At 35.7% G+C, this 13,154-nt stretch overlaps 2 protein-coding genes across 2 annotated transcripts; one reads left to right on the top strand and one right to left on the bottom strand.

The window, feature by feature from the left end:
- Window positions 1–2,337, top strand: LOC115976408 (pentatricopeptide repeat-containing protein At5g14080). The gene is made up of 2 exons (XM_031097670.1): window positions 1–1,707; window positions 1,870–2,337. The coding sequence occupies exons 1-2, from the start codon at window positions 54–56 to the stop codon at window positions 2,136–2,138; spliced, it is 1,923 nt and encodes a 640-aa protein (XP_030953530.1). The 5' UTR covers window positions 1–53; the 3' UTR covers window positions 2,139–2,337.
- Window positions 2,338–2,709: 372 nt separating this feature from the next.
- LOC115978306 (cation/H(+) antiporter 15-like) lies at window positions 2,710–5,563 on the bottom strand. The gene is made up of 3 exons (XM_031100326.1): window positions 5,221–5,563; window positions 4,054–5,052; window positions 2,710–3,926 (listed from the first exon to the last, which is right to left on the bottom strand). The coding sequence occupies exons 1-3, from the start codon at window positions 5,461–5,463 to the stop codon at window positions 2,733–2,735; spliced, it is 2,436 nt and encodes an 811-aa protein (XP_030956186.1). The 5' UTR covers window positions 5,464–5,563; the 3' UTR covers window positions 2,710–2,732.
- Window positions 5,564–13,154: the final 7,591 nt, after the last annotated feature.

Here is a 13,154-nt window from a genome sequence, read left to right as displayed (position 1 = left end):
CTCTCTCTCTCTCTCTCTCTCTCTCTCTCTCTCTCACAAATGCACGCAGAGTCATGAAACGTTGTGCAACAGAGTTAGCAACTCGAATAAGCCGAGCTCTGATCTATGCCTCAAACCACACGAAACCACCTCGTACATGGACTTCTTCGCTGGAGCAGACTCTGCACCAACTCGGTTGCCGCGACTCGCTCACCCCACCACTTGTCTCCCGAGTCATCGACCCGTTCCTCCTCACCCACCACTCACTCGCTCTCGGCTTCTTCAACTGGGCCTCTCAGCAACCCGGTTTCTCCCACAATTCCCTCACCTACCAATCCATCATCAAGTCTCTCTCTCTTTCCCGCCAGTTCAGTGCCATTGACACTCTCTTTAAGCAAGTCAGAGCTCACAAGATTAATCTTAGTTCTTCCGTTTATGCTTCCCTCATTGCTTCTTTGATCGTGGGGAAGAAGACCCAGAATGCTTTTTTGGTTTTTAGTGAAGTCAGCGCTGAAATTCGAGAACTTGGGCCTGATATATGTAACTCTCTTTTGGCTGCTCTTGCTTCTGATGGGTATTTCGAATATGCGGATAAGGTGTTTGAGGAAATGCTTCTTAGAGGTGTTTCTTTGAGCACTCTTGGGTTTGGCGTGTTTATATGGAGGTTTAGTAGAAACGCTGAGATGGGTAGAGTTTTAAGCATGTTGGATGAGGTTAGGAGAGGTAGTTCGGAGATTAATGGGTCTGTTATAGCAGTTTTGATCGTTCATGGGTTTTGTCAGGCTTCAAGGATGTCAGAGGCTTATTGGGTATTGGATGAGCTGAGAGGAAGGGGATGCAAACCTGATTTTATGGCGTATTGGATTGTCGCGGAAGGATTTCGGGCCATGGGGAGTGTGCCTGATACAGAGAAGGTTTTGAAAAAGAAGAGAAAGCTAGGAGTAGCTCCAAGGGCTAATGATTATAGAGAGTTTATATTTGCTCTAGTTTCAGAGAGACGGATTTGTGAAGCAAAAGAATTGGGAGAAGTGATTGTTGGTGGAAGTTTCCCGATTGAGGATGACGTGCTTAATGTGTTGATAGGATCAGTTTCAGCATTTGATACTGGTTCTGCAATCATGTTTTTTAAGTTCTTGGTTGGAAAAGAGAGATTTCCTACACTCCTGACTTTGAGCAATTTAAGTAGGAATCTATGTAAGCATGGAAAGACTGATGAACTGTTAGAAGTTTTCCAGTTTCTGTCATCTCATAACTACTTCAAAGATTTGGAGAGTTACGATGTCATGGTTTCATTTTTGTGCAAGGCTGGGAGAGTGAAAGAAGCCTATGGGGTTCTTCAGGAAATGAAGAAGAAAGGATGGGGCCCAGATGTCTCATCTTATAACTCTCTCATGGAAGCATGCTGTAGGGAAGATCTACTGCGTCCTGCTAAAAGGCTGTGGGATGAGATGTTTGCAAGTGGATGTGGTGGGAATTTGAAAACATACAACATTCTAATTCAGAAATTCTCAGAAATAGGTCAAATTGAGGAGTCTCAAAGGCTCTTTCACCACATGTTGGAGAAAGGCGTGGTACCCAATGCTACAACTTACACGTCCCTCCTAAGAGGGCTCTGTCAAGAAACAAAGTTAGAAGCTGCCTTTGAAGTCTTCAATAAGTCTGTTAAACAGGATATGGTTCTTGCACAAACCATATTGAGTACATTTATACTATATTTATGTATAGAAGGTATGTTCTTTACGCTCAAAAACATGTTCCTTGGACAACATTACATAGTAAAGCTATTTTTCATTTCCCCTTCAAATTCACCTGGAAAAGTGTTTAGGTTTTTGATTCTATGTAATGTCACTCTATTTGGAAATTACTAGCTGTGTGTTTATGTTCATGCAGGTCATTTTCTAGCTGCTTCTAAGTTGCTCTGTAGTCTCACTTGTGATATAGAACATTCAGGCTCCCATGTAATTTTACTAAAATGTTTAGCTGATGCTAGAGCGGTTCCAATTGCCATTGAGCACATTGAACAGGTTCAAAAGGCCTCACCTTCAACATTGCAAGTTATATTTAATGAACTTTTGGCATCACTTTCTTCGTGCTCAAAACCGGAGGCAATTTTACAGTTGCTTCAAGCAATACAGGAGATGTCTAATTTCCAGCAATAATGGTACTTGGAAGAGTATGATGTGCAGCAGATAACTCTCTTAATGTTACGCTGGGAAGCACTAACACCTCATTTGGGTTGCCGTGTCTGTGTCTAACACATATTGGACACCGGACACTAATGGGACAGGGTCGGGGTGTATTTTGATTTTTGAATTTTGTTATAGTATTATCCATTATTGCTCTTAAATTGATATATGTTTAGTTAACGTTATATGTAAAATAAATGCTTGACAATATATAAAAATAAATAAATAAAATATAAATATTTAATAATTAATTAATATACACTAGCCGTGTCGTGTACTAATTTTTCATAAATTGTCATATTGCTGTATTGTACTCATATTTGCATGTCCGTGCTTCCTAGGCTAGCAAATTAGTGTCATTCTATGGAATTCTGAGTGAAAATTTTGGCTCTGGGTATGATCATAAAGCATAGTCATTACTGTTGCTTTGTTCAATCTTATGGCAGTGCACTGTATGTTATTTTCCGAAAAGTATTGTTAAGAGTGCATGGAGATAGTCCAAGAAGAAATGTGAAGAGACCTATCAATATCATGTACAGTACTAAAATACAAATTTATAGATGAACGCTACACATTTATTCTACGAATCGGCATATCTTCTGCATCAGCCTCTACTAAATATTTATCTCTAAAAATTCCAATGTTATAGTCACTGCCATCATGTACTGCGTTTTGCTGTTGTGCCACCAAGATTGCGGTGTTGCCCAAAAATTCTGCTGAAGCCAATACCTCACCAATTGTTCCCAACTCTCTGGGTTCAGCAAAATCCTCAAGTCCTAATATGAGACGCGATCGACTATCATGTTGTCTTCCCACCAGTATAAGTTCATATTTGTTCTCCATGGATCGAATCACAGAAATGGTCCCTGTCCCATCTGTCACCACCTCCTCAACGTACATGACCTGATAGTTTCCTGCCATACGGTGTTTAAACTCATTCATCACCTCGCTGTCAAACCTCTTCTCCTCCTCATTGTCACCGACAACACTTCCATTAGCAAGGAATCGAATCACTACCAAGTTGATGCTGGGATGTCCAGCCATCCGTGCCCCTATAGCTAGTGCCTCTCGATCATCAGCTCCACCAAAGAAGAGAACAGCAACACGATATGAAAACCAGGTTGCTAATAGAGGCCTTGAGGTTATCTGGACACCACGGTCAACAAGGACTGCAACTGAGCAAGGTGCCTTATCAAGGACATTACGGTTCATGATCCTAATGGCCTTTTTGTTCGCCATTGCACCATTGTTCTTATAGAAAGGAACTATAATGAGGGAAGTCCTTTTGTTAAGTGCAATTGAGCACACATCGTCATGCATGGTTTTATAATAAGAAATTGCTGTAAAGGGGAAAACCGTGACAAATCCATGGCTGTTCTTCTCATAGTATCTGAAGGCATTGACAATGTATCTTGAGGGATCGGCTTTGGAAGAGTGTCTTTTGGTCAGCTTGTGGGGGATGACAGTGGAGTTTGAATGGCCGACAAGCTCAAGGAGGTGGAGTAAGTAGATGGAGAGAGGGCTTCTTTTGCTTGGATTCAAGGCCTCAAGGAGGTTGATTATGGTTGGAACATTTTCTTGGTCATGTACGCAGGCTAGAACCCGGAGTTCAGAGTTTGGTCTAGAGTGCATCACAGTTCTTCTGCTATAGACCTGGTACCTTTTTGAAGGATCATAAAGGAACTTGATCAAAGGTGTGATGACCCCCATTACAACCACCATGTATATGCACATTACCACATAAGACTCATAGTCTATTGCCTGCACAATCATAGAACACCACCAGATTCTCAAACAGGTTCAATAAGGAGATGTATTATTACAGATAGCAGTCATCAGCAAATGGGCAATTAGAAATTGTAAAAATAAGATAAAATTTGATTCATACCTTACTGCTCCTGAACATTTTAAATATGACGAGCTCAAGTACACCTTGGGCATTCATGACAAGTCCCAGTGCCATAGCGTCCTTTTTTGGCATGTGGCAGTAAAAAGAAGTCAGAAAGGCTCCCAGAAACTTGCCTAGGGCTCCGATGAATGCGATGAATTGCACTGTCAAATATTTTTTGAAGTTGACGGAAAAAATATTAAGAAGCAAGCCATTTTTGACAAAGTAGAGTGGCATAAACACCCAGCAGGTGAGGTGATCAAGCTTCTCAGCCATTGCTGTCCCTACTGGTGGCCCTGATGGAGTAACAATCCCAAGAACAAAAGGGCCAAAGTAAGCATTTAAACCAATAGCCTGACAACAAAACCCACTCACTAAGATCGCTAAAAGCAGGGCAACGATGTAGCTTTCTTTCAATGGCTCCCCCAGTGGATTTCGACATATCATCCATAAAATTGTAGGGCGAATAAAAAAAACAGTGATAACTACAACAGCAACACCGGTAGAAATTGTTGTTATCATTTTGTAATTGTCACCAGTTGTATAATGCGACAGAACAGTGTAGGTTATCACACAAAAACTGAAAATGGTACTAGTCATAGAGGAAGCTAATGCAATTCTACCAAACTCAGAATTTATAATCTTGAGCTCAGTGAGGAAATGAGCAATCACTGGGAAGGCAATAATAGATTCTGCTTGTGATACTATTGGGAGTGAGTAGTTTGTCTTTGGCTCTAAATTTGTGAAATTTATCAAGACAGATGAAAAGGTGTAGGTTAGGAGCATTGGTAGTGCCACTGAAAAAAATCCAAGAGCACAAGACTTCCTGTTAAATTTCTTTAGCATCCATGGATCCATTTGCAGTCCGACGAGGAAAAATAAGAACATGAATCCAAAAGAAGTTATCATATCAATCACTATGAAGCCTCTGAGAGGAAATATGTTTCTTGCAAACCACGTAGTTCGGCTTAGAAACGATGGACCTAGGACTATACCACCCTGATAATAAATAATATAAAGCAATCAGTAAAAAACAATATAACATTGCATGCATGAGCTATCTTATTTAAGTTTTCATTGTGATATCCTTATCATTTTGTAATGAGAAAAAAAAAAAAAAAAAAAAAAGAGTTTGGAAACAATGGTTTTGTAGGGAGAAAAGCTTACTAGGATTTGTGAGACCACGGTGGGTTGGTTGAAAGGCATGAGGAGTACTTTCATGAGCAGCATGACTCCAGAGGCAAGAAATATTTGAAGCAGTAATAGAGGAAATGAGTAATGCAGAGGATTGGAGTTGAAGAAGATACCATCTGAATGGGTCATCCATGCTGCTTTGCATAAGGATGTGAAATTGTCAAGCGGGTCGAGAGCTTTGGTGGTGGCATAGAGGGAAATGTCATCAGGCTCCATAGCATTAAATTTTATGGTGGAATGGATCCTAGCGTCACGGTTGGCTTGGAAGGTTTCTTCTTGGGAATTTCCAAGGCCGTGACACTAGCTAGTAGGTGGCTCTGACCTTTTACACTATAATAGAAGAAGAGGAAGAAAGGATATGATACATGAAGAAAAAGAGATTGAGGTTTTAAAATAAAAGACTAGAGGTCAGCGAAACTACTTGACACTGTCAAAATAACATTACCTGTCGTTCCTCCGAAAAAAAAAATAACATTAACTGTTTATCTGGAATTGGTTAATATTAGTCAACCCAAAAAACATAGGACCTTCTGTAATTCATGCCACTCCATTTTGACGTCACACGACTTGGTCTCCTGGTGGATGTAACACATCCTAACCCAATTTATTCAGCTAAATTTGCACATCGTTTTTTCTTTTTCTTTTTTTTTTAAGTCTTTCACTATTTTTAACCCAAGGCTGTGTTTAACTCAACATAAAATATTCTTCGTCTTAAGAAAATAGTTTTTAGTGTTTGGTTGTATTCCTAAAAATATTATAGAAAACATATTTTCTATTTTTTTTTTTTAAATCTCCCAAGCACATTATATAATAAAAAAGTAAAATTTGTATACCAATTAATTACATAATATCCCTAGTTACTTGTATCTCTTTTAGGAATCATAACTGATTTCATAAATCTACGGAGTTCCCAAAAGAATTTATTTTATTTTATTATTCATTATTAATATGAATCAAGGATTTCGTATATAACTAGAACGACCCTCACAAATTGCAAATGCTAATTTGTTAAGAATTAATCGGATTGAAGCTATCACATCATCATTTGCTAAGATCGAAATATCAACAAGATCTGGGTCACAATTTGTATCAATTAAACAAATCGTTGAAATTCCCAAAATCTTAAATTTTCAAAGAGCCATATATTCTTCTTGCTGATCAATGATTATTACAATATCGGGTAATCCAGTCGTATATTTGATCCTGCCCAAATATGTTTGCAAGTGAGATAATTGTCTCTCCAACACAGCTGAATCTCTTTTCGGAAGACGATTGAGTCTCCCCATCTTTTGTTCCGTTCTCAAGTCCTTGAACTTATGAAGTATCGTTTCCATAGTATACCAATTCGTTAACGTACTGCTTAGCCATTTTTTATTAACATAATGACAACGGGCCCTTATTGCAACCCGTGCTACTGAATCAGCTGCATTATTTTTGGTACCAACAATTAAGAATTTTTTTCCCCTACTTGCTGTATCAAAAACTAAATCACAAGCTTCTAATAAAAAATGGGAAATTCTAATAAGATTTATAATAAGAATACCTTTACGCTTTAAAGAGATATAAGGTTTCATTCTAAGATTCCATTTACTAGTACCATGACCAAAATACACTCCTGCTTCCATCATTTCTTCCAAATGGATGTTCCAATATCTTCTTGTCATTTATTTATCCACACCTCCTTTCTTTTTATTAAAAAAAAAGAGAGATGAGGTGCCCTGAAATAGAAATAAATAATTGTTCCAATGGAACCTTTGTTTCTATCTCTAATGGATATTGGCCATTGATACACGATTCAAACCATTAATATTAATTTTTCTTCTATTCTATTTGTTATTTTATTATCTTTATTACTATTACCAAAAAAAAAAAATTTGACCGCAAATACAAATAGGTAAAAAGAAAGGGGATGAATCCGCTCTTAGGAATCATTCAACCCTTGAAATAATTGTCTCAGTGTATCGTGTAAATTCCTTGAAATGAAAAAATCAAATAATTCTTTGTGGTGGAACAAAATCTCTCACATTTATGCCTTGAATAGTTTATTGTTTTTGGTTTCCAAAGGAATGCTGGTATGTTGCCTTGAACGTTGCACTAATCCGTTGAATCCCGTAGCAATGGGTATCATCCCCCTAGAACAATGTTCTCTTTTAGACCTTTCAACCAATCAATACGACCTCGAAGAGCGGCTTTTGCTAAAACTCGAGCAGTTTCTTAAAAACTTGTTTCGGATATAAAAATTTGAGTATTTAGAGATGCTTTCGTTATTCCCAATAAGATAGCTCGGTAACAAAGCACTTTTTCCAAAGTGCACCCTGCTTATTCCGCCCGCAACAATTCAATCAGTTCTCCGGATGAAAAAACATTAGACATTCCCTCTTCTAAAACCAACACTTTTGATGTTATTTAACGCACAATAATTTCTATATGTCAATTATGAATCTACACCCCCTAAGATCGATAAACTTTTTGGATCTTCTTAACCAAAGAGATACGCCTTTGCACTATAGTTAGCTTAGCACCAATCAAGAATCTCCAAGGAATTCCAATAATTTTTGTTATACTCTTGTTCCAACCCTCGATTCTCTTTTCTAGGTTCATCAATATTGAATCAATCGAACGCCCTTTTAACACTTGTTCCACTTTTGGAAGACCTTGCGTTATATCCCTAGATCTTGATTTTTCATATATAAATGTAACTAATGTATCTCCTATTAGGGTTTGTGCCCTAAATCCAATTTTTTGGCATGTTATAAATAATTAAATTGTTTAATTATATGAAACTATTTATAAATGAACTAATGGGACATTATTATAGTCCTTGAGATGCATTGTATGTGATTTAGTTACAGAAAATATAAATCACAAATTTCTTGTAAACTCAAAATATAGTTTGTAGTCGCTGATGAAATTGGGTGTTTCATCTGCGAAAATTATAACACATTAACTAAGATGGTTTATCTCAATCATGGAAGTGAAGACTTCTAGTTGATGTGTTGATATGTCCTAAGAAGTGGCGACGCCATGTTCATGTCAGGGTGTACCCAGGAACACCCTGACCTGAAGAAAAAAAAAATATATATATATATATAATAATTAAAAAATTTTTATTTGTTCACCCTCTAAAAAAAATTAGGAACACCCTCAAATAAAATAATAATAAAAATTATTTGTTCCATTTTCAAAAAAAAAAAAAAAAAAAAAAAAAAAGGGTTTCGTCAGTAACTGGATACTGGAGCGAAACAAAAGTTTTGATTTCTTTGCAAATTTTTGGGAAACAAGAGGGTTGAAAAGAAGTAGAGTAAGAAGATGAGGGTTTTGTAAAACCAGATTTAGCAGACGTTGTCGCTGCAGAACACCATAGCTGCTACTTTTGCTTCTTCTTCTTCTTGGTCTCGCTCTCACCAACACATCTGTCAAGCCTCTTCTCTTTTTTCCATTTCACCTTTTGGTTTTCACCCCACGTGAATTTCTTATGGAAATTTAAATTGAGATGGGAAGTGAGAGGACTTTGTCTTTATCTTCATTCTTTACCCCCACATGATCATGTGACCAAGTGAAAAGACATATGGGTTAAAGCTTTGGAAAGATGGCCATAAGGCAAGCTTTCAACCTTTCACTCAGGTGATTCAAGTCCTCGTAAATGGTTCCCTCTGTACCATTCTCACATCAATGTACTTATATTCACCTATTGTAATAAAGGTTCCATATTTTCATATATATATATATATATAAATATTATTGGTTTTTTAAGTTTTGAAATCATAGATTCTCAAAAAAAAAAAAAAAAAAAGTTTTGAAATCATAAATTACCATTATTATTATTATTGATTGATTTAATAGGTTACATATGTATTCTAAAAATAAAAATATATAAAATGTAAATTTATCATTATAAATAATTATATATATAATTAGCAGTAATCTCGAAATGGTACACCGATATTAACCGGTATCGAAATATTTCACTTCTTTGACTAAACCGAAACGGCTTCCGGTACGGTATTGACTCCCTTAATATACATATATACACTCTTATTGTACTATTTTTGGTTGTTGTTTTTCATTATTTAATTACATATTTATGTTTTAATATTCTAAAACAGTAATTGTTGTTAAGGACATATTTTTTTTGTTATTGGCTAATCCTTTGACAAAATGCATTTTACTTATATTTAGGTAGATCTAGGATGAGGTTTAATACTTCAAGAAACAAGGTTTCAAGTTCAAGTGTTAAACCCATGCAATTCTGTCCAAGAATCAAGTGAGAAAGTGCTGAGTTTTTAAAGTTCGATAGTTGCTTGACAACTCTCGACAGCTAGGCTATCTATCGAGCCTCTTAAGGTGTTTCTTATCGCAATCTCGACACCTTCTCGATAACTGGTCGATCGATCGAGAAAGTTCCTGTCCCCTCGATAGCTTCTCGACACTTGGTGGATCGATCAAGCCTCATCTCTTATGTCTGATGTTTTAATCCTCGACACCTTATCTGTCGAGTTTTACAAATTTCAGATTTTCAGATATGATTTTCAGCCCACGATGACATATATGTGTAGGGTTTCTTTTCTCACAACCCTAGACCTATATAAGGCTTATTTTAGAGGCCGTCACATAAGAGAATACAATGAGAACATATGCAAAAGGTGACCGACGCCTTATTCTCTCTAAAAGAAGCTACTATGTTTTTGCACCTTAGGGTTTTGTAACCAAGTGCTTCTTGATCTTCATTGATTGATGAAGTGAAGAACTTTGCAGCCAACAACCTTCTCTAATTGGTGATTGAAGTCGGGTACTGGGATCCGCGTAATTGGTTAGTCATGTACTTGGGATTCGTGCATCAAAGGGTGTCGTTCATATATTGAAGAGTTCAGAGGTTCTGAAGCAGTAGAAGGTTTCTGTTGTAAGTTCATTTACGGGGATTGTAGAGTCTAAGGACAAAGGTTTTGTACTAGATTTGAAACTTCTCTTTTCTATAGTGGATTGATTTTCGGAAAGGTTTCCCCCCAGGTTTTTTACTGTGAAACTAGTTTGTTTCATTGGTTTTCCTAGGTTATCATATTTTGTCTTATTTATTTTTCCGCTGCATGATTTTGACATGATATTGATGTTTGTTTGTTTTAACAAGTTTTATTGATAATAAATCTAATTAACAACTTGGATTTAAAACTTGTTAATTCTATCAACCGGGGTCTAAATTTCCCAACAATTATTATGTAATAACTAAATGATTTGAGTGTCAAAAACGAAAAACTAAATGATTTGTTTTATTTGAAGTTTACTTATTTGGATCAATAATTTTATGTTGTATAAGAAAATATAAATATATATTATTTTTAATTTTTTTTATAAACCCCGAAACACCCTAAAACGGTACGTCGAAATAGATTGGTACCGAAATATTCTGTTTCACTAAACAAACCGAAACAGGGTCCAAAATAGTATTCATAACATTGCTTCCAAACAAAAAGAAAAAGCTAAAAAAAAATTGAACTAAAATCTAAAAAAGAAAAAATTGTAACAGAGAATCTGAAGAAAAAAAAAATTGTAAAAAAGCAAGCCCACCCAAGAACACCCTGAGAAAAATTCTTGGAGTCACCACTGGTCTTAAGTGTGTAAGACATATTGAACTGGACTACTGTGAGATTAATAATTCAATTAACAACTGTCACTTGAATAATTAATCTCACGACTTCTACTTTCATAGACTCTTAATCCTAAGAGGATAGTGAACCCGATCATAAAATGTAGGTTACTTTAATATATCAGGAGTGTGATCTAGATTAACGATCAAAACCTCAGTATGTTTGGTAACCACATGTAGTGTTGAGGGAACACATATTTTCAAGATGGAATCCATAATCTCTTTCTATAGAGACACGAAATATCCTCTTGAGATAAGTTTAATGAAACTGGTTATTCAGGGCCGGCCACTTTAGTAAGAGTTACTAAAATTTATATTTTATGAAATTAGATTTCATAAATATGAATAACTAAAAGATTAAACTGGGTACTCAATGAATGAAATAGTTGTTTATAAAGTGACAGTTTATTATAACTTTGTTCACTGTGGATATTTCATGGAGGGGTCAAATAATATCATATTAGACTCTTAGGAAATAATTTATTAATAAGGTCTAGAGTGCAATTATATTTTCATAGTGGTACTTGTTATATAATTAATGGTAACTTTGGGCTTGTCAAGAGTTGACAGATAAGTCTAAGACGCATTGGAGCTAGAGCCTTATTAGTCCCTTTGGTCCCATCCCAAGCCACACACTTAAGCCCAATTGGGCTAGCCCAAAAGGCTAATCCAATTAGATAATCAGTTATTTATTTTGATAAGAGTTATTAAATAAAGTAATTGCCAAGACAGTTAAAACATACGTATGATTAAAAGGAAGAGAAAACAGTTTTTCTTTAGAGGATCTTGGAAATACACTTTTCCAAAGGAAAATCAACATACACAAGAACTGATTGAGAGACCACTCATCTTGGGCACCGTGTGGAATTGAGATGAAGATTAAAAGTATTCTCAAGTCTTGTTTTTGAATTTTACTACACCAAAGTATGATTTCTTTTCTTTGTTCTAGAATTCAAGGCTACATATTATCTATCACGAATGAAGTAGATTCTTGTGTTGCTTCCGCTGTAGGTTTTGTATGAGATACAAAACCAGTTTTTCCAACATCTCCTTTGTAAAGGATTTCTCCATAATGGCCATGAACGGTTGCTCCCAGAGTGGCCAAATAAGCTTTAGCTGATCTTATTACTACAGAGTCAATTTGAACAATTAGAACTTGACCCAATTTTAAGTGCGGTCCATTTTTGGCTATACATGAATTTTCACAAATAAACTGCCCAAGGCTAATTATTCTAGACAATTCTTCACAATAATTATGATGGAGAAAATTCCAATTCAAATTGAATGGATTCAATACGATGTTACCACACGGATCAGGATTATTATAAATAGAAACCCTACCATTTTCATCCATTAAATAATATTTAAGCACTTGAAAAGTCTATTTGAAATTGTCTAGTTGTAAATATTTAGTTACCGAGATCTGATTATAAGTTATTAATTGGTAAAATGAATAAAAATGCGCAATTTGAGGGGTTCTTCCTAATCCTAAAGGTCCCAAGGAATTCCTAATTGGAATTAGACTATCTCTTTTCATTGATTCTTTTTTTATTACATCATTGTAATATTTTACATCGTTGAATGAACCCATTTGAAAACAATTAGATGATGACAAAATTATAAAATATTGGCATTCCTTATTCCTCTTCAATAATGTAGGAATAGTTACTTGATTTTGGTTAGGTGATTGTTGAATCCCTGCCTTGGAAGAAATAGAATAAAATGGATTGATACTGGTGTAGTCTGGCCTCTTATCAAAGATCAATCCTGAACCTGATGGATCTTTCCTTTTTCTGATATACGGAATATGAAATTTCACTAAATCGATTTGTAGAAAATCTCGACTCATGCCATTTGTATTTACTTCAACAAAGGGGCTTGGCTCATAAATGCGGAAAAAATGTTTTCCGGAAATCAATTTCAGTCTAACCAAACACAGCCCAAGTTTCAACCAAAAAGCTATGTTTAGAACAAGAAAACCAGCAAGAAAGCACGCAGGGTTTGTCAACCAATTAAACCCACCCCACCAAAAACAGAAAACACACACACAATATAAAAAGAGATGAAAGTAGACAGCCCACGATGATTGTTTAATAGTCATTTTATTTATCTATCACTTCTATAAAAAAAAAAAAAAAAACTTTTTTATTTTTTTATTTTATTCTATACATCTACAAAGGCTTGACTTCCTCATATATACTTCGCATGCTACATAATATCAACAGGTTCAAAAAATATCAGGTTTTTAGTAAAATACAAATAAAAA

The sequence above is a fragment of the Quercus lobata genome, chromosome 2 (assembly GCF_001633185.2).
Source record: "Quercus lobata isolate SW786 chromosome 2, ValleyOak3.0 Primary Assembly, whole genome shotgun sequence".
NCBI classification, from domain to species: Eukaryota; Viridiplantae; Streptophyta; class Magnoliopsida; order Fagales; family Fagaceae; genus Quercus; species Quercus lobata.
This window is presented reverse-complemented; position numbering and strand designations above follow the sequence as displayed.